The sequence below is a fragment of the Pogona vitticeps genome, chromosome 3 (assembly GCF_051106095.1).
Source record: "Pogona vitticeps strain Pit_001003342236 chromosome 3, PviZW2.1, whole genome shotgun sequence".
NCBI classification, from domain to species: Eukaryota; Metazoa; Chordata; class Lepidosauria; order Squamata; family Agamidae; genus Pogona; species Pogona vitticeps.
In genome coordinates this window covers 256,112,905-256,132,882 of record NC_135785.1, presented here as the reverse complement: position 1 = coordinate 256,132,882, position 19,978 = coordinate 256,112,905, and the positions used below count along the sequence as shown (strand labels likewise).

Sequence of the window (19,978 nt, the reverse complement as noted above, 5' to 3'; positions counted from 1 at the left end):
GTTCTTGTATAGGAAGAAAAGGTTTTAAAATTACACACAGTTATTGGCATGCAGAAGAAACTTCAACATACAAGGTGCACTTACAGCAATGCACGCTACAGGAAAGCCGAAACCGGATTTGTCATAATGACCTGTCCATACTTTTTGAAAGTATTCTTTCCAGGAGACTATTCATCTCTCCAACATAAGGTGTGTGCTGTATGTTACTATTCCTGACAAAAGGCAGAGGTGGGAAGTTTTTGGACTACAGTTTGTAGAATCCTACAGTAGCATGGTCAGTTTCCCATCTCTGGATACAGATATAGATGAGGCTTGCAAAAGGTACCTTGTGTATACAATATCCACAAACAAAAGATATGAGGGTCTATAGCTGAAGAGCCTTTGTTATGCTCCAGGTGATATGTTTTCTAGACAAGTCATTAGAGTCATTAAACCTTGGGTCTCCAGATGTTCTTTGACTGCAACTCCCAGAAATCCTGGCCAGCACAACGAGTGGCGAAGGCTTCTGAGAATTTTAGTCCAAGAACATCTGGGGACCCAAGATTAGGAATCACTGGTCTAATGGCTCTAATGGATGAAAGTCCCTACAATCAATACCGTTAAGGAAGTTCGCATCCAGGATTAACACGCTGTCCAACATCTCACCGTCACCCCCTGAACATTTGACCCCATATTGGGACTTTCCAATAGTACCAGTTCTAGGAAATCTGTAGTGATGGGATTCACAATAGGCAACACCTTACAGTGCTAGCATTATTGCTTGTGTAGCACCTGTCTGAACTCGTTGGGCGCTAGCCCTCCTCAAAATGCACACGGCATTTATGTTTATACCCTTTTAAAAAAAATCTTATAATAAGGTGGAAAGAAAAGAGGGATCGTTTTCTCTTTAAATGGAATGTCGGGGGGGATGTCTCCAAGGACTAGCTGCAGGGCAGAGAAACACTGCATTCAGGGTGCGGCTAGAGGAGAAAGCAGACTGCCTTTTGGGCTGCTTACGACACCGACTGGTGCAAGCTATTTCAGGAGTGATTCCTTGTGGACAGAAGGGTTGCTTTAAGGGAGATTGCTTCTTTCATTACATCTGATCACACCCTAATCCAGATGGGTAGCAAAGGCAACTATTGCCACTGACTCCAAATTAATGAACCCAGCTTCTTCTGCAAACTCCCATGCATCTCTGTCCAAAGATCGAGAACTTTTAAAATGTTCCCTTGCAGATATAGGACTGCTTTCTCCACTCAGACGACTACGTTGCCACTCAGTATGAAGAGTCTCTTTCTTGATTTTCCAACGCCCTCCTTTGTATACTAGCTCCCCTGTCGTGGCCTGTACCACCTTTAAGGTTCACACTTCAGGAACCACAAAAAGGGGTTCCAAACTGGAGAACATTTGTGCACAATCCTTTTCCGTAATAGTTTGGTGCATCATGAATCTCGCTACAAATATCAAACAGAACCATACCCCTCACATGTAATATATAGAAGCTCTCAGCAATGCAAAGTTAGCAATAGTTTTTAGTATACAACAAACACTGTGTAGCAGACAAAGACTACAGCCCTCTTACTAGTTAGTCAATATTGTCAGCAGCAACAACAACAAATGAAGTGTGAAGCCACAAAACATTTTCAGCAGCTACATGCAGGAAGGGTCTTATTACTCACTTCCTGGAACATTCTCATTTGTCCCATCTGGGGGATCTGCTTTCTGGTCTGGTCAAAATTGCAACAGCAAAGAACAACACACTGTCACTCAACAGTGCAGATAACTGGGCATGTTTTAAGCACAGATGAATCAAATACTTTGCATGTGACATTCCAACCAGCTTCCCTCTCTCCCCTTCGGAATCCCTGCATATTTTGCTTCCGTAAAACTCTTGTCAATCCTTTTACTTTACATAGGCCAGAAGATTCTGTCAAAGACAGCAAAGACCGTTCAAACTCCAGCTTCAATCCCCCAATGGCAATGTTTGTACGTGGTGGGATCCTACATGGCTTATATTGGCACAGCTTTCCACTCAGCAGAAGCTCCACAGGATACTGGCCATAGATTTTAAGGGAAGGTGAGAAGGTCTGCCAAGGGCCATGCGGATCGCAGGACCTAATTTAACCCAGTTCAACATTTATTTGACTCTGGGAGTGAACCAAACCCAGTTTTGGGTGGGCACTCCCCTCTGCAGTCTGCCTGTCACATGTCTTTACAGTACAGTGGTGTGTCGCTTTACGATTGGCCTGCATTATGATGAATTTGCTTTACGATGATCTTTTTGCAATCGCAACTGCAATTGTCTAAATGGGGGAATTTCGCTTTGCGATGATCGGTTCCCTCCTTCGGGAACCGATTCTTCGCAAAACAATGTTTTTTAAACAGCTGATCGGCGGGTTCAAAATGGCCACTGGGTAATTAAAATGGCTCCCCACTGTGTTTAGGGACGGATTCCTCACTATACAGGCAGCGAAAATGGCCACCATATGGAGGATTTTCGCTGGACGGTGAGTTTTTACCCCACTGGAATGCATTGAATGGGTTTCAATGCATTTCAATGGGGTTTTTATTTCGCTTTACGATGTTTTCGCTTAACCGCGATTTTCCTGGAACGGATTATCATCGTTAAGCGAGGCACCACTGTAACTCCAATAGTGTTTCTTCTCATTGTGAAGTTAACTTGACTTATGACAGAGCACCTAGGCCATATTTTTCCTCCAAGGGTCCTACAATAAAAGAAAGGCTACTAGGAAAAAATCCAACTGCATAGTTATCAAACAGCAGAGGCCACACACTAAACAGGGCAGGCAGCTGGTCAATCTGTCATAGCCAAATATTTCATGTCAAGAATCTCACTGCCTGTGTCAGGAATGAGCAATCTCTGAGGGTCTTGGGATCACACGCCCCTTCCTTGGACCGTGGAGGGCAGAAGCACCCCCTCCTAACAGGACAGCCTTTCCCCTCCCCACCAGTGTTGCTTCAGAATCAGAGATCCTGTTTTCCAAAGGCCTGCATGGAAGAGAGGGCAAAACTTGCATTTAAACATAATTCCCACGGATGGCACTTGTAAAGGGTTCCTAGAAACAGGAAGTGAGCAGGGATTTGCAGTTTTGACATGAATTGACAGAGTGCCCTTTGTGATTTAACACAGTATGATTTCGGAACTTTTGTCCCTACAGTTTTGGGTGGCTGGAGCATGTGGTGGAGGGAGTATGGGACCCTGTGCCATATTTTGCCCTGCCTTTGGCATACATGTTCTCTATTTTTAATTTGATTGGCCAGAATCCTATTGCTGATTTACACTTGCATAAGACATGCCAGTCTTGGTGGCAAACCCCTGTTCATAAACCAGGCACTGGTCGGGCTCCCGCACAATTGTGTTAATTGAGCTCATATGCAAGATTGAAACCAGTGTCTCATGAATGAATGGCAATTTGCTGCAAGACTCCAGCAAACTCCCTTATGCAGATGTAAATCAACAATAGGATCCTGCCCATTATAAGATCATTTGATTGTTGTGGGTTTTTCGGGTTCTTTGGCCATGTTCTGAAGATTGTTCTTCCTATAGCATATAAGATCATTTAAGATGAGATAAGCATATAAGCATATATGCTTATAAGTATATAAGATCATTTGTTCGCTAAACGCTTTGCTGTTATTGATAACAAAAAACAGCTCTAATTTCTTGCATACATTCCTGGAAGCTTTAATCCTGCTGAAAACTGGACCAAGCACGCTTAACATGTGATGAGATTGCAACCAATATGGCTACCAAACTATCTTCATTTATAGCGCCATCAAAGAAAGACAGAGGGACATTATTGACAAGACTAAATCAGGCCATACTCAGTTACCTAAAAAGTTAAATGTTAGCTTTCATAGAACACAGAAGCCATTTGCTGGGAAGAATTCACACACATACACATACTACTAAAGCAGATGGTTACACTCATGCAGCCACAAATAAAATAGTTACCATCTTCAGCACTAAGCATATAGTCTTCCTTTGGAAGGTTTATTTTTCTTTTATCTGTGCAGGGGGGAAAACGGTGACATAATTAGACATTTCAGCTGTTGAAAAAGTTATTGTGGGTTCTCAAGAGGTGCCTCCAGGGGGAAAAAGAAGCAAAAGTTTGCAAGCAACACCAAGTTCAAATGATAATGTCTTTGCTATAAAACATTCTAGTGGGAGGTAATATAACCCTAAATAAATAAAAATAAAAGCAGTTATGTTTTAATTTCTAGTGTACAGTGGTGCCCCGTATAGCGAGGTTAATCCGTTCCGGATTAACCTTCGCTATACGAAAACATCGCTGTGCGGGGCAGGAAAACCTATTGGAACGCATTAAACTTAGTTTAATGCGTTCCAATAAGTGTGTAAACTTACCCCCTCCAGCGATGTTTTCGCTACGGCGGCCATTTTGGAGCCGCCAATCAGCTGTTCGGCGGCTCCAAAATGGCCGCCGGAGCCCCAATCGTCACAAAGCGAGTGCGGCGATTGGGGCTGATCCGTATAGCGATCCCCAAAAAGGGATCGCTATACGGATTTTTCGTTAAACGGTGCACTCGTTAAGCGAGGCACCACTGTAGTTTCTCCGGCAGCTTATCAAAATCATTAAGAACAGCAAGTTGTCTATAACCATCAAAGGTGTTTTTCATATAAAATATAAAATTCTATAAAATTTATAGTATTTAATATGCTTTTTGTCAAATTGTCGATATCAACATTTTCGTAAAATATTTGGTAAGACAAGAGACGTCTGGGTTATTTTAAAGAGTTAACTGAGTTAGCACAACCTCCCATTTAAAAAGTAGTAACAGTATTCAAAAAAGCAAAGTGAGCTGTCTATATACCTCATCATCGTACTTAAAGCACTATCTGGGAGGTTTACAATTTAATTATGCAGGCTACATAATTATGCAGGCTACATCAAACTGGTACTCATTTTACTGATACTGAATGGGTGGAAGGCTGAGTGAACCTTGAGCCAGCTACCTGGGATTGACTCGGGTCGGGAGCAGAGTTTTGGCTGCAGTACTGCGGTTTAATCACTGCGCCACAAGGCTTCTATATTTGATATTTAACATGTAATGTGTTACATGTTGTACAAACAACTCATTATTTTACAAGTAATATGAATTCCTATGCATTACTTTTTTCATTGAAAATCCTTAAAAATAAAAAATGGCCCCAACTCTTTCAAAAACAAGTTTGCCAAAATATTTCGGCAATGACAACTAGATGTTCCTTCGTACATTCAAAAAGGAGCAATATTACTTTGTGTTACACTATTTCTTAAAAAAGGAAAAGGGGAATATTATGCCTTCATTCGCCTGGAGGTAATATGTCACCGGCAATGTTGTTATGTTCAATGTGCAGTAAAATCTAAAGCAATAAGCAGAAGTAGCCGGATAAAGCTGTATTTAGTAGCTGTGCTCAACTCACCAATAGCTGGAGACAGACAATACACTGAACACTGAAAGAGAACCATCTTTTCTTACAGGACCCACTTACATGTCCACTTCTTTTGCCCCAGCATAGCCTCTGGTCAAACAGGTAAACCTGTTTGCCAGAGGCAAAAGTAAGACAAGCACATACGAACAGAGATTCATGTTTGAAACCATTTTCAAAATTCTGGAGGAAAAGAATTGGTTGTTGTGGGTTTTTTGGGCTCTTTGGCCGTGTCCTGAAGGTTGTTCTTCCTAACGTTTCGTCAGTCTCTGTGGCCGGCATTTTCAGATGATAGGAGTAGCACTCTGTGCTCTGGTGCAGTTTGTTTGGGAGTTGAGTATTTAACAAACTGCACCAGAGCACAGACTGCTACTCCTGTCCTCTGAAGACGCCAGCCACAGAGACTGGCGAAACGTTAGGAAGAACAACCTTCAGAACATGGCCAAAGAGCCCGAAAAACCCACAACAACCATTAGAAAAAATAATTATCTACCTCCAGCTATTGATACACAGCAAGTAGCTGTTACTTCCTAAAATATACCCCTTAGGTTAGTGGTTCCCAGCTTTGGTTCCCCAGATGTTCCTAGACTGCAACTCCCAGAAATCCTGGCCAGCATAGCTAGCGGTGAAGGCTTCTGGGAGTTGCAGTCCAAGAACGTCTAGGGACCCAAGGTTGGGAACCCCTGCTTTAGCTCTTTTCTATCTGAATCTCAGTCTCGGTATTACTAAAAGCCTAATTAATCCAAAACAGCTTATCAGGGCATTATCGCTTCACAGAGCACATGTTAAGGGAAATAAAACCTGAGACCCTAGAAGCATATCTCTCAGAATGCTCCAAGGCACAGGCAGATAGCAAGCCATTCCAGAAATCCATGAACAACTTTATATGAGTGGTTCAACCCAGAAATGTTCAATTTTTTTTTTAATGCAGTTTTGCGTGTTAAATTCTTCCAAGGGAGATTTTAAGTACTTCTTGATAATAGAGGGCAGTTGGGAGATGGTTTTTTTAAAAAAGAAAAAGAAACACCTTCAAGGACATAGAAAATGTCAGGCAAACTTTTTTCGCTCACTTGATGTGGCTGACGGAATGTCCTCTAGACTTTGGGAAGGAATTTGCCTATTTGAACTCCTTTTCAAAGCCTCCATAACTGGGCTTGGCTCTTCTTCTGAACCTGTTTGAAGACAAAACACATGAACACTGCACAACGCACCGACATATCTCTCATGCAAGTATAGGCTCATTATCTAATTCACCCAGCTTTTTGTTTTAAAAAAATACACCACCTAAACATTATGAGAAACATGGCAAAAATGACATTATGAGAAGTTGCTTCCAATACCACGATAATTCCTGCAATTTCAATGCCATGTCCTAAATATGCCATTATACTGAATGCTGTCATGCCTCACATCATTGTTCACTTTTAGTGAGGGCATGAGCCAGTTGAATAGCTCAGTGAATTAGGTATCTGGCTGTGGAGCCAGAGAGGTTGGGAGTTCAATTCCCCACTGTGCCAAAACACTGGGACAAAAGCCAGCCTGTGTAGCCTTGGGCAAGCTGCACAGCCCCAGGATGCCCCACAGAAGATTGGAATGGTAAGCCATTTTTTCCCTTACAAAATGTTTTTTTTTTAAATTGAAAAAGAAAACATTCAGTGGCCCAAAAAAAATCTTACAATTTTTTAAAACAATGCAGGGTATGGGGGTCCAAGGTTTCCGGGAGCCCCTCAAAACATGCAAAAACCTACACACCCTCATCTCTTAACACTGCAATTCCCAGAAGCCTTCACCACTAGGGGGTTCTGGGAGCTGCAGTCCAAGGACACCGGGGTTACCCAAAGTCGGGAACCACAGTCCTATAGGAAACAAGGAACGGTGTCAAGCAAACCTTTTCTTTCAAAAAAAATTTAAAAATATTTTTCTAACTTGTCAGGAGATGTGAGGCCCATGTTTGGGCCCGTGGGACCTCATGCAGCTCACAGGCCATTCCCACTGCTGTGTTAAAGCATGTGTTAAATAATTAAGCCACCGTGCACTATGCACCACGGCGTTACGCTCCTTGAGACGTCTGGCACAGCAGTGGTCCTGTCCCTCCCCAATATAAAGGCAGGAGAAGGCTCATTCCAGGTAAAGATGCTTAGAGGCAGGGAGACTCCAAAAGAATCTCCAGCCACCAGAAAAAATAATTTGTTCATAAGTCCTGGCCGAGGATACTTCTAAACTGTACATTTATCGCAGCTTGGGTATGCCCCATGCACTGAAGTTTATATGTATACACATATGCATAGACAAAGAGAGACAGTGAGTGAGATAACCAGGAAAGAATTCAAAATTGCTCACGTGTTCTGCTTCTTTGGAACCTCACAAAATAACTGCTGTTTTCATCGGAAAGATCTGATCCGAAACTCCTGCCATCTTCATCTTCTTTGTTTTTGCCATCAGGATTTTGGGTACCAAGACGTAGCTCCACTCTACTTACTCTAAGAGGGGTTTGCTTTTCTGCACGTGGACTGCTTGAGCTTTGAGATCTCTGGAGCACATCAGTAGCACTGGCTTCGTTTGCATCACCTAAGGATGCCGTCGCTACCTCTGCTCCCACCTCTCTTTCATATTCTCTCTCTCTCTCATCCATCTTAGAGCAACTAGGAGAATCCTTTCCTCTGCCTGGATGTGCAGCTTCAGCCGACAACGTGTTAACCTGAACAGTCTTTTGGAAAACCGTAATTCTTTCAGGAATCCCCTCTACAATTTGGTCATCTTGTTTAAAAGGCTTTCCCTTGAGCGGTATTTTAACTTCAGTACGAAACTCATTTGGTGCATTGGCAGCTGAAGCTAGCCTTTTTACAGAGGAGTTTTGCTTTTTTAATTGAGATGCTGAGTCATCCAGAACTTCTGGGTGGTCTTCCATGGACACTTGCAAGGAACCATCAGAGCTTTCCCTAATTAGCTTTCCTAAGTTAGAGCTGAATACTGCATCATCTTTTGCTGGGGCGGTCGATTTTATTACTGTTTCTTTTACTTCTTGAGGGAATTCCTTGATGCTTTCTGGACCATCTAAAGATGCCAGTTGAATAGACTGCATCCAGGTAGCATCTTCAAGTACTTTCTGCAAGCCAGAATTAAATTCTGTTTGCTTCTCGTTGGATGGAGAAGCAGTTTTGTTTACAGTTTCACTAATTTCTTGGCCTTCTTCCTGTTGGTCAAATAACTCTTCCCTCCAATTAGACTTACCCTCTATTTGCGTCCTGTTGTTATTAGCCCTGCTTTCCTGGTCGGTTGGCAGAATTTCAGACTCTTCCTGAAGCAGTTTTTGGAAGCTGGCTTTGAGTTCAGCCTGCCTCGGATTAGAAGGAAGAGTTGTCTTTTCTATCCTTTCAATTATCTCTGGAAGATGTGGTGCTACTTTTTCATAAATGGAGTTCACGTTCTGATCAGTCTGTAATTGTGTCTCTGTAACTCCAGAGTCCTCTTTTAGGAATTTGCTCAAACTTGCTTTAAATGCAGCAGGTTCATATGCATTTGCTTTAATAGCTTTCACCACTGTCTCTGCGACATCTTCAGGTTGCTCATCACCGGAAATTACACATCCTCCAGCTTTTAAATTGTTCTGGCTTTTAAATGGCAGTGTTACAGTCACCTCGTCACCTAGTTCATTTTCCACTGTAGACAATACAGGGCCACTGTCTTCACTTGCATTTGTGTTGCTCATGATCTCTCTCGAAGAACTGGCCCCTTGGAGAGAAGCAAGAACAGAAGATTCCTTGCAGTGCATTTTCAGAACATTTTCAGTTGTGGGCAAAACACACGGCATTGCGGAGGATGCATTCAGAAGGCAGGCTATTTTGGCATCCATATCACTACATTTCTTTTTGGACGGGACATTAACTTCTGTTACTGTCTCAAAAACTTCTGTGGCTGGAGAGTTTGCTTTGTTCTGAGCGGCAAAAACGGCACCAGGCAGCACTAGTTTTACAGATGGAATCTGGAAGACATCTCCCTGAGAAGCTGGGTCACCTAAATGTCTGTGGCCTTCCTCCATGTCTGGAGCTTTCCCAGGTCCTGAATGAGATTTTTCCATTGCTCTAGACAAAATCTCTGTACCTGTGTTAAATCCAGCATGAGGGTCTCTGGATGTGGTATGTTTGTTTATAATTTCTTCTGTTTCTTCAGGCTCCGCAGGGCCTTTCTGTCGACCGCTGGGATACGAATCATGGCTGCGCTTCATCACTTGGTCAAAGAAACGCCTTTGTTCTGACAGCGAAACTGCTTGTCCAGAAACATCCTCCACGACAGAATGTTTCGGAGAGTTTTTTGCATCTGAGGGTCCCTTCAGTTGATTCTCCGAGCCCACGTCAAGAGCTCTGGCGTCAGCTTTTGATGGGGCCAAAGTGCTGTCTGCAGCCTCTGTGACCTCACTGGCCGAAACTCCCACTTGTCTCTCTGCAGGAACCCCCTGATGATGATGCTGAGCTTGGTCATCCAAGGGCATTTGAGCCTGTGCTACTAACCCTTTCTCATCAGCTGGCGGGGTTGCTAGCAAGAACTCCTGAGATGCTTCCATCAATAGCTTCCGCAAGTCACTGCTAAATGAATTGAGTTGTCTTCGTGATGGGGCCTCTGTTTTCCCTATATACTCTTCCACTGGATGCACATTTCCCCCTTCTAAGTAGTGGTCTTTTGGTAGGACAAATTCTAAACTTCCCTTTGGAGCAGCATTCACTGACGGAGAGGGCACTGGTGGCCCTACTTCTTTTGAGTTGGTGCTGGTGGCTTCCAAGAGATTTTGAGTTGAAACCTTGGCATTTGGTTTGTCCACTTTTTCTTCTTGGGCAGTCTGTTTTTCCTGCTTGTCTTCCAAAACAGCCTGGCTAGTTCTCACTTCAACTTCTTTTAACATTTCTGGTTCTTCCTTATAATCCCTTGCTCTGCCTTTTCCACTCCTGGGAACTGTTACCATCACCTTGTTATATTCATCGGTCCTGCTCTGTGGTTTCACTCCCGCATCCCAAAAGCTTCTCAGACTTTGGAACTGTGATGGGCTGAGCATTTGAGCCTTGGCATCCTCATCTAATTTTTCCTTTAAAGAATGAATCTGAAAGTGGGAAATTTGTTTCTGAGCAGAGGTTGTCTTCTCTTTCTCTAAAACAATCGGTTGGAAGTATTCTCCCTCTTTTGTGCTGGGTCTCAGGCGAAGGTTCACTCCATCTGAATGTTCTGAAAATTCATTCTTTTGGTCACCTGGAAACATTTTGCCCGACGTGTCAATTGGATAGCTTTGTTTAGATCTGTCAATCAACCTTGGAGTACTTCTCCCTGAAGACAATTTACTGCCATCATCATCTGGTTCAGATTCATCCTCATTTAATATCACTTTTCTGAAAGTAACTACATTATATTTGCCTTGTTCGCTATCAGATTCAGCTGTAACATATCCTGAAGATCCCCCCACTGGTTTTACTCTGTGGGATTCCTTACTAGAATTCAGTATTGTGTTACTAGCTGAGGTGTTCTTATTTAATACATCCCCCTTACTTTCAAGCTTGGGGGTTTCCTCTCTTTCCCACAAAGCCCTGATGTCCTTGACTCTCTTCTTATTCTCTAGAGATGACTGCTTGATTTCTTGGTGCTGCAAGTTAGGATTTTCTCTGTCAGAAAATTGTGTATTTTCCTCAGATTCCGATGGTTTACCTCCAAGTACTTCAAAAGGTTTTCCAGACTGAGGTTCAAAGCTTCCTTCCTCCAAAAGCAACTTGACATCTCGCTCCCCATCAGTGTATGCCTGTGTACTCTTTTCCCTTTTCATTACTTTACCAAAAGAAGCATCAGTACTTTTAAAAACCAGGTTGGGTTTCTTATCTTCAAAAGCCTTCTGTTCCCCAACCAAAGGATTTTCACCACCCATTTGAGTATTGGCTCCCACTGCAGTTTCAGCTTTGGCGACACCTCGATGAACTACTTGCAGTTGCGTGTTCACACTGGCAGGAAAGGTCTGCCCATCATCTTCAGAGGCTCCAGCATCTTCTGTTCTTCTCTGATTGCTGACAGGTTGTTCCACTACCAACAAGTTGCTTGGACTTTCATTCTTTGCAAACAATGACAGTTCTGGTTCTTTGTGGAACAGAGATTCTTTGTTGGTTGGGTCTTTCCTTTCACGTGCAGGAGAATCCAGATTTAAACCATGTGTACCCAAGTCGCTATCTTCTCTTGCCTTGAGCATATCCGTCTCCGCCAAAGGGCTTACCAAAACTGGTTCTTTACCAGCAGTACTGGAAGTTCTCTTAAACCAGTCTAGTACTTTAGATATAGATTCATCGGCTGCCTTCTCGATCTCAGCAGCATGTTTATCAGGTTTGGAATTTGTTTTAGCCCTCTGACCCTCAACAAGAGCAGGCTTACCTTGTTCAAGGTCTGCAGAGCCAGCTTTTGTTGCCTGAGGCTCTTCCACTGTAACCAAAGGCAACTGTGGGCCTGTAAAAGACAGAGTCATTTTCCCCTCGTGAAACTCATGCTGTCACCCAATTCAAAAAGCTTAGTCTATCAAACCAGTTTTAATGAACTAAATCTGCACAGATTTGCAAACAACCATTTGAAGGGGAAATATATATATATATATATATATATATATATATATATATATATATATATATATATATATATATATATATATATATATATATATATATATATATATATATATATATATATATATATATATAGAGAGAGAGAGAGAGAGAGAGAGAGAGAGAGAGAGAGAGAGAGAGAGAGAGAGAGAGAGAGAGAGAGAGAGAGAGGAAGTGCATGAATGGCACAACAGCAGCTATCTCCATAGAGGTATTCTTTCCTGTACGGAAGCAAGTGGGGAATGTCTCTAAGAAAGGGGTTTCCAACTTTGGGTCTCCAGATGTTCTTGGACTGCAACTCCCAGAAATCCTGGCCAGCACAGCTAATGGTGAAGGCTTCTGGGAGTTGCAGTGCAAGAATGTCTGGGGACCCAAGTTTGGCAACCAATGCCCTACAACATCATCTTCTAGAGACCTTTTCCCACTTCATTATCATACGGAAGAGAATGCCTCTGTGCCTTTAGTACAGAAGTCACTTTTTAAAGGGACTGCCTGGTTGAAAATATTTTTTTTTCATCAACCAATTAAGGAGTTGGGACCTAGGGGAAATGTAAACTTTCCAAATAGCATGATCCAGAAGAAGAAGAAGAAGAAGAAGAAGAAGAACAGCAGCAACAACAACAACAACAACAACAACAACAACAACAACAACAACAACAACAACAACAACAACAACAACAACAACAACAACAACAACAACAGTGAACCAGTGGTGATGGATACACACCTTAAAGAAATAAGTTGGTAGTAGGAGGAAATGGACTGTTTGTGCTTTGAGCTGATGAACCAAAGGGAGAAACACTCCTTCTGTCCAGCATGTTTTGTCACATAGATAGAACCCATGTATGAAGGAGACAGGTCTCAAGATGCTGTAATGTTCATCATTAAAATAAGCATAAGCATCACTTCCCAGCAACTTGAGATAAGTGTCTTTTATATCTGGATTCTGGATTTTGTTTTGGTGCCCATGGAAAACTGCTGTGACAAATTTTTCTGTTTTAGGATAGTAAGCCTTGGTGGAGTCTGGCCAGCATTCAAGAAGCCACAAAATGTCATTGATAAGCTGTGTTCATCTTGGATCAAATACTATGAAGGCCTGGTCTAAACAGGAGACCAGGCAGACACCTGTTTTAAGACGCACTCCTGCCTGCCAACTTCTGACAGGTTTGCCATATGAAGGTCTAGAAAGACATCTATGAGACAAACTAGACCAAATGCCTACCATATTTTTAGAAGCAGGATATAATGAATTAGTAACAGGCCTCTATTTCTCATAACACAGAAAATTAGGAAAAGGTTGTGTAGTTGTTAGGATTACACAAACAGAAAGGTAGGGTGATACTTTTAGTGAACCAAAAAGGGGAAAAAGTCAAATAAATTGCAAGCTTTCGTGGAGAAAATTCCACATCATCAGGCTGGGCACCCCACCTTTATGGACAGCGCAGAAAAACTGTAGACTACAATCCTAACATTTCAGTCATTAGAAGGTAAAATTAATTGGCAAGTCTCATTTCGGAGGCATGTACCCCTAAGTTAAGCCCACGGCTGGAAGGAAAACTGGTTAGTTGGAGAAAATATGCATTCCTCTTAATGTCTAACTTGATCTTAATCATTCTCAGTCTTCAGACAAGAAGATGCTACTGCTTTCATGCATCGGTCTAAAAATGGATGTAAAGAAACCACCACAAAACCCAGTTTTTAAATAGAGTTGTTGGACAAGATCATCCTAGACACCATACATCTAATTAACTGCTTACTCTGATTAAAAAAAAAGAGAACTCTTCCTTCCATTTTTTGCTATTTTTACCCTCCTCATGACAATGGTCCTACAATTGCCTGTTCCGCTGCCATGCAACAAACCAGTCTTATAAAATAAGAACATAAGCACCAAGTCCATCTCCTCCTGCTCAAAAAATTAAAATTTAAAAAATCCAGGGTGGAGAATGCTCATCTGCTGGCAATCGATGTGTCAGAACTGAAACAGCCCAGAGCCATTTGGAAGTGGAATGAAGTATTGTAGGATTTCCTGCTAATAAAACCTTCTAATCTGGATTGGGAAACCTGAGACTGAAATGCTGATTTTGGCCTTTCTGCGGGGCCCAGATGGTTTTCCCATCTTTCCTCCTATATGGCATGAGACTACCAGTTAGTCTTTTCCAGGCTTCTGTATAGTCTTTCCTTCCCCCAGCTTCTAAATGGATAATATTCTTCAGGTTCCTTTACTGGCAATAAAAGATTTCAGTCAAAATATGCTGGTCGTTTTGGTCCTGCCCTTTGGGCTGTGGACCTGCCCACCACTGGAAATGCAGTCACCAGAACATCTCTACTTTTGTTTTAAGACAACAATATGTGATTGTGGGTCCGCATAAGAGATCTCAGCCACCCGGCCAGGTCTCGAAGAGGCTGCAGAGGACGCTATGGGTAAGCCTTGCGCCATGACAGCTGCCCTGTCTTAGTAACATTCAGTAGGACCATGATATATGCAGGGGGTTGGTTCCAAGCCACCTTGTGAAGGCTCAATCATATTTTCAAAACACAGATTAGTATTTCCCAACACAGAAGATGGCAAAGAGAAAGAACTCCAAAAAGCACCTCTATTTCTCTTACAGTGACTCAAAAAGAAAGGGAACAATATGGGTTCCTTTAGATGTTAATGGCCAACCCTTTCCAGTTCTGGTTTGGAAGCAAGCCCTCCCAAGATGCTATCGTAATATGGAAGAAGAAGCAAATCTTGGTTTACCCTGAACAAGGAACAAGGGAAAGAGTGGAACAGTATTTTCCATGTATAAGACTATACTTTTATCTAAAATCTTTAGACTAAAAATTGGGGGTCATCTTATACACAGAAGTAAGCTGAGAAGAGAACAAAAACAAGTGGAGGGAAAAGCAGGGATCAAAGTAATTCTGCAGTGCTTTTATCCCTTTCCCCCTGCACTTGCTAAGCCCCGCTTAGATTTCTTAATTTTGGATTAGAAAAGTGAGGGCGTCTTATACATGGGGACATCTTACACATGGAAAAATACGGTACTTTCAAGGAAATAAAATGGCATAAAGAAACTAAATAAATCAACTAGACCTTGGATGCTTCTTCAGCTATGGTTACTTACCAATTACACAAAATGCAAGTGGTGGAGGGGGAACACAGTTATATTGTATTTTGATTTGTGTATTTTATGTATATGTTTATATTTAGATAAATAAACAAATCTCAAAAAAATTGCAAGTTTTCCCTCAGTAAAGATTTAGCAGTTAATTATCCCAACGGCAATTTGATTCAAGTCATTTATAGCTCAAGAAGGAACAGAATTCAACCCTAAATGACAAATTAATCAGGAAATACGTAGGTGAGGTGGCGGTGAGGATGGCAGTGAGTTAGAAAAGAAACAAAAGCTTGACATCTGAAATAATCCAGGTTAAGGTGAGTAAAGCAACAGCCCTGGAAGCCCATGGAAGACTGATGGACGAGGCTACTTAAGACGCTCGATTTTTGCTAACTCTTAACTCATCGGACTACCTTTGGCTTCTTACCAGTTGTGTTTTCTGAGGCGGCCTCTGACTCAGGGCTCAACCGTTCTGCTTTAACCTGAGGGGGTTTCTCAGCAATCTGCTCTTCCCCAACATTGGGGGAGATCTTGATTGAAGCTTCATGTGAAGGCAGAGGTTCCACAAAGGGGCTTTTCACTGGCGGCAAGGTGTCCGACTGCACATCTGCTGTGCTGTTAGCCACCTCAGAGCTTGGCACTGTTTTGTCTTCTTGGGACACTCCTCTGTGTTCAGTATTACCATTTGGAGATAAAAGAGACTGAGGGTTTGCTGGCAGAGATTGCCCGTTCTGAGGGGCATCTGAGTCCCCCATGTGATTATCGTTGCTCTTACTATAATCAGAGTCTAACAGATTAAACTCTCCAGATTCCTTACCCTCATGCATCTCAAGGCTCGGTAGACGTCCTTTCCCACTTACGCTGGAGGAGAACCTGACCTGTTTGAGTCTTTCAAGTGAGTTTTGAGAAAGTCCCTCCAGATCCCCTGGAGGAGGGGAGTTTTTCTCCGCAACCCCTTCAAGGATGGTTGAAGTTGGCAACCCGCTTTTACTTGGTTGATCCAAGTTTTGGTTCAGACGGAGCACTTCGGAATCTGTGGAACTTGAGCTCGAACTGCGCTTCAGGATCCCCCTGGGTGGAGTCCCATAGCCGTTAGCCTGCTTTATCCTTCCAGGTGCTTTGGGGAAAGAATCATCGCTCTTCAGACTGACATCTGATGTCTTGTGGATGTTCTTCCTAGCTTTGGGTACAGGAGGCTTTCCTGCCTGTCTCTGCAACTCGTTCGGTTCTACAGGAGTCTGCTCTGACTTGGGTACCCTGTCGTGATTTGTTAAGGTTACCCTGGGCTGGTTTTCTATTGAAGACGAATGTGGGTCTGCAAGACAAGACGTGCATGTAAAGAGAAGGGTAAACACATACGAGACGCAAGGACTCACCAGATGCAAACAAACAAGCATGCAACTGAGCAAAAGCATAATGCAGCTTGGAGGAGGAATTGCACAAGCTTGCTTGTTAGGGATGCAACACAACCAAAAAGGTGTTAAGGTTCTTTGTGGCCCTTTTCTACCCATGCACCCTTTGTACTGTGTATTGGGAGTGTGTGCACATCTTCTGTTATACCTTGCCTATACCAAAACAACAACAAAAAAACAAAAAACAAAAACCCAAAAGCCCAGGAAACAGAAAGAGCTCAACCCACTCTGTGCTATGATAATTTTCTCTTCGAGTGTGTGGGAAATGTTACACAAGGAAGTGTTTAACCAGATGGGATTGCCCCAGTACATCATCTTTTTTTTTTTTTTGGACTTATATACCACCCCATAGCGCTACAAGCACTCTCCGGGCGGTTTACAATTTAATTGTACAGGCTACACATTGCCCCCCCAGCAAGCTGGGTACTCATTTTACCGACCTCGGAAGGATGGAAGGCTGAGTCAACCTTGAGCCGGCTACCTGGGATTTGAACCCCAGGTCATGAGCACAGTTTTAGCTGCAGTACAGTGTTTTAACCACTGCGCCATGAGGCTCCTACTTATGGGGTGGTATCTTAAATGGTACGATTCATTTCAACCCTAGTAGAACTCTACCCATCTCAGACATCTACATGCTTCGAATAAGGCGACTTAAAGCAGAGGGGATGTGATTTAAATCATGATTTAAATCAAAAACTTGTGTGTGTATTTTTTTTTTCATTTAAATCATGATTGAAATCGATTTTTTAAAAAAAAAAAAACTCCTTGATTTTTTTCCCCACACTGATTTAAAGTTACCTAAAGCAATTGCTTCAAAATACAGGAAAGCCAGATGCTTTCGAGCTGCACTGGAAACATTAAAGGCAGGTTTCTGAATAAGAGACTGCAGTTCTAGAAGTCAGCAGGAATTGTGATAGAGCAGAGTTGCCAGATGGTCCTTCGTCTCTATATTTCAATGGTTCCCAAACTAGGGTCCCCAAACGTTCTTGGACTGCAACTCCCAGAAGCCCTTGCCAGAATAGTTAGTAGTGAAGGCTTTTGGGAGTTGTAGTCCTAGAATACTTGGGGAGCCAAGGTTGGGAGCCACTACTATATTTCAACTATGGTTGCCCATTAGTTCTCCAACTTGGTTTGCAGGTCAGTTCAGGGCTTCCAAACATCCTGATTCAACCAGGGGTAGTTTGTGCCCCCATTTGATTTGATTTGTGCCCTAGGTCCAAACTGATTTGTGAAGTCAATGCATTAGAACATCAAAAAGACTACAGAGTTCTTCATTTGTTCGCTTTCCACCGATGTACATGAAGCTTGGGGGCATGATAGATCTCGAATAGAGGAATATGGCTCCCAAACTTCAGACAGCTAGATGTTTTGTATACTAGATTGAAAACTAACTTGAAATTAAAATTACAGTAGGCTGTGATTTATGCCCATTCCTATTTGATTTGTGCCCTGAAATCTGAACTAATTTGCCAATGTAGCTCACTTCACTCTGGAACCAAATCTGGAGATTCCATTTTGATGCACACAGTTCTTTTTTGAATCGCATCCAATTTGGTTCAAAATTTATGTTTTGGCCGAATCTGGCACACACCCCTAATTCAGGACTAAGAAGCATGTTATGACCTTTCGATCTGCTTTGATTTCCGCAAATCCTTCCATGTAGCTCAGTTGAACAAACAAAGCTGAACTTTGCCATCAATACTGTTAGTATTAAATGCCATCATCCTCATCACCATAAGGAGAGATCAATGTAGGAAAGATCCTCCAGTATGATGAAATTTTCATCATAGAGAAATACAACACACATTCCAAATCATGTCTTAATTCCATCATGATTAGTTGTGCTGCATTGTGTGTATGTTAGAATCCTGTTTCATTGCCATTCTAGACAGCACAATTATTGTTGCAGCTCATTTGCCACTTTTAGCATGCCAAAGGAAAAGATGATAACAGGGGGGGAAATGCAGCTCAGTGTTTCTGGGAAACTCCTTTGGACATGGATTTGTTGACATGTCATCAAAAATGGCAACTAAAAGAAGGGTTTATTGCATTTGTTCCAAGTTTGCAATGACTATGGAAAAGAACACAGAATATTTTGGAAACAGAAAATCTTCACCTTTTTCTCCTGATTGTGATAAATATGCCATTCCATATTCCGGCTGTTCACTTCTTGCTTTATCTTCTGAAACTGCTGAGTCATTAAATGGATTTTTTCTTTCCTGGAATAAATGATGTTAACTTATTAAAGCAATCAAACCACATGGAGAGAGAACAAAGGAAAAAACAGTACAGATAAAACTTGACAAGTTCCTCTCAAAATGCTTCTGCTAAAATACCCTTCAGAAGTAACGAGAAAGCATCTAGAAACTTATGATTCAATACACGATTATCAGCTGCTCATTGCTCTTTCAATAAACACTAGGTGCATGAGAGAAGGTATCCGGTCTCTCTCATTTCTATAAGATATGATATACTTTTATGGACTGGATGACTTCCTTGGATGAGAAACATGGATCACAAAGGCCATGTCGAAAATTCTGGAAATATATTTTATAAAATAATGCTACCGAAACAAACAAACCTTAGCGGGGACACAAAGAAAACTTGAAACTGAACCCAGTTTAATAACTTCAATTGATTGTTTTGACTTGTTTTTCATATTTTGTCTTACTCTTTGTATTTAATACTGCATTTAATGTTACTACTGTACAGTTTGAGGAATTAAAACCAATTTTTAAAAAGATATCCAAGCAATCCAGTCTAACCAGAATTTCTAGACTGCAATATCTCACAGGAGTTTAGCTTTCAGCTTTAAAAAAAGTTGTTTGCCTCCATATGCACATGTCAAAATACCTTTGTACTTTCAGCAAAGGTACAATTTTTTTTACCAAAATATATTTCTCTCCTATGATCCAAACCAACTCAATGCACAAGGATGGCCAAAAGTCAAATCTCTCTATTTGCTTAAAATCAGCAACCAAGTGTGGCACATGGATCTGTGAGTTCAGCCGAAGGCTCCATGGCAGCCAAATCGTAAGCAAAGTGCTTGGTGTTTAAAAAAAAAAGATGCAAGCCGGCTTCTTTGAACAGACCTAGGCACTATCTCAGCAAACATATAGTCTTCAATTCTTGCTTGCTGAGATAATACAGGGGAAAACGTTGCAGAAAACGGATGTGCTTGGCTGCTGCTGCAATCTGCACGGAGACTGTTCTTCCTTGGCTTTCCATTTTTTTACAGGGCCGGCCCTGCTGTTAGGAAAAGTGAAAAAGCCACCCCAACCAGCAAACTTCAAGGAGCAGATGAATTCAACCCAAACCCTGCATTCCAGAGTGCGCTTCCCATTGTTGGCAGTGTTACAGATGTTGGCTCTGAGGCACCCTTGTTATTTGGTTATTCCGGACACATCGCTG

The 19,978-nt window shown here is 42.1% G+C and overlaps 2 protein-coding genes across 7 annotated transcripts in view; one reads left to right on the top strand and one right to left on the bottom strand.

Moving 5' to 3' along the window:
• Positions 1–19,978, top strand: part of CCDC83 (coiled-coil domain containing 83) — a 131,303-nt gene that overhangs the window by 24,300 nt on the left and 87,025 nt on the right. The gene's annotated exons all lie outside the window — the stretch shown is intronic.
• SYTL2 (synaptotagmin like 2) overlaps positions 1–19,978 on the bottom strand; it is a 94,937-nt gene that overhangs the window by 19,987 nt on the left and 54,972 nt on the right. For 2 of the 6 annotated variants that reach the window (XM_072993527.2, XM_072993529.2), the window contains exons 1-4: positions 7,775–11,776; positions 6,505–6,606; positions 3,959–4,012; positions 1,662–1,709 (exon numbers count right to left, since the gene is read on the bottom strand). In XM_072993527.2, coding sequence (XP_072849628.2) covers positions 1,662–1,709; positions 3,959–4,012; positions 6,505–6,606; positions 7,775–11,651 — 4,081 coding nt within the window. In that variant the 5' untranslated portion in view covers positions 11,652–11,776. Of the gene's footprint in view, positions 1–1,661; positions 1,710–3,958; positions 4,013–6,504; positions 6,607–7,774; positions 11,777–11,830; positions 11,903–15,582; positions 16,471–18,683; positions 18,787–19,978 lie in introns of those variants that run through there. The other 4 variants (XM_072993528.2, XM_072993530.2, XM_072993531.2 and 1 more) reach the window with 3 other exon arrangements.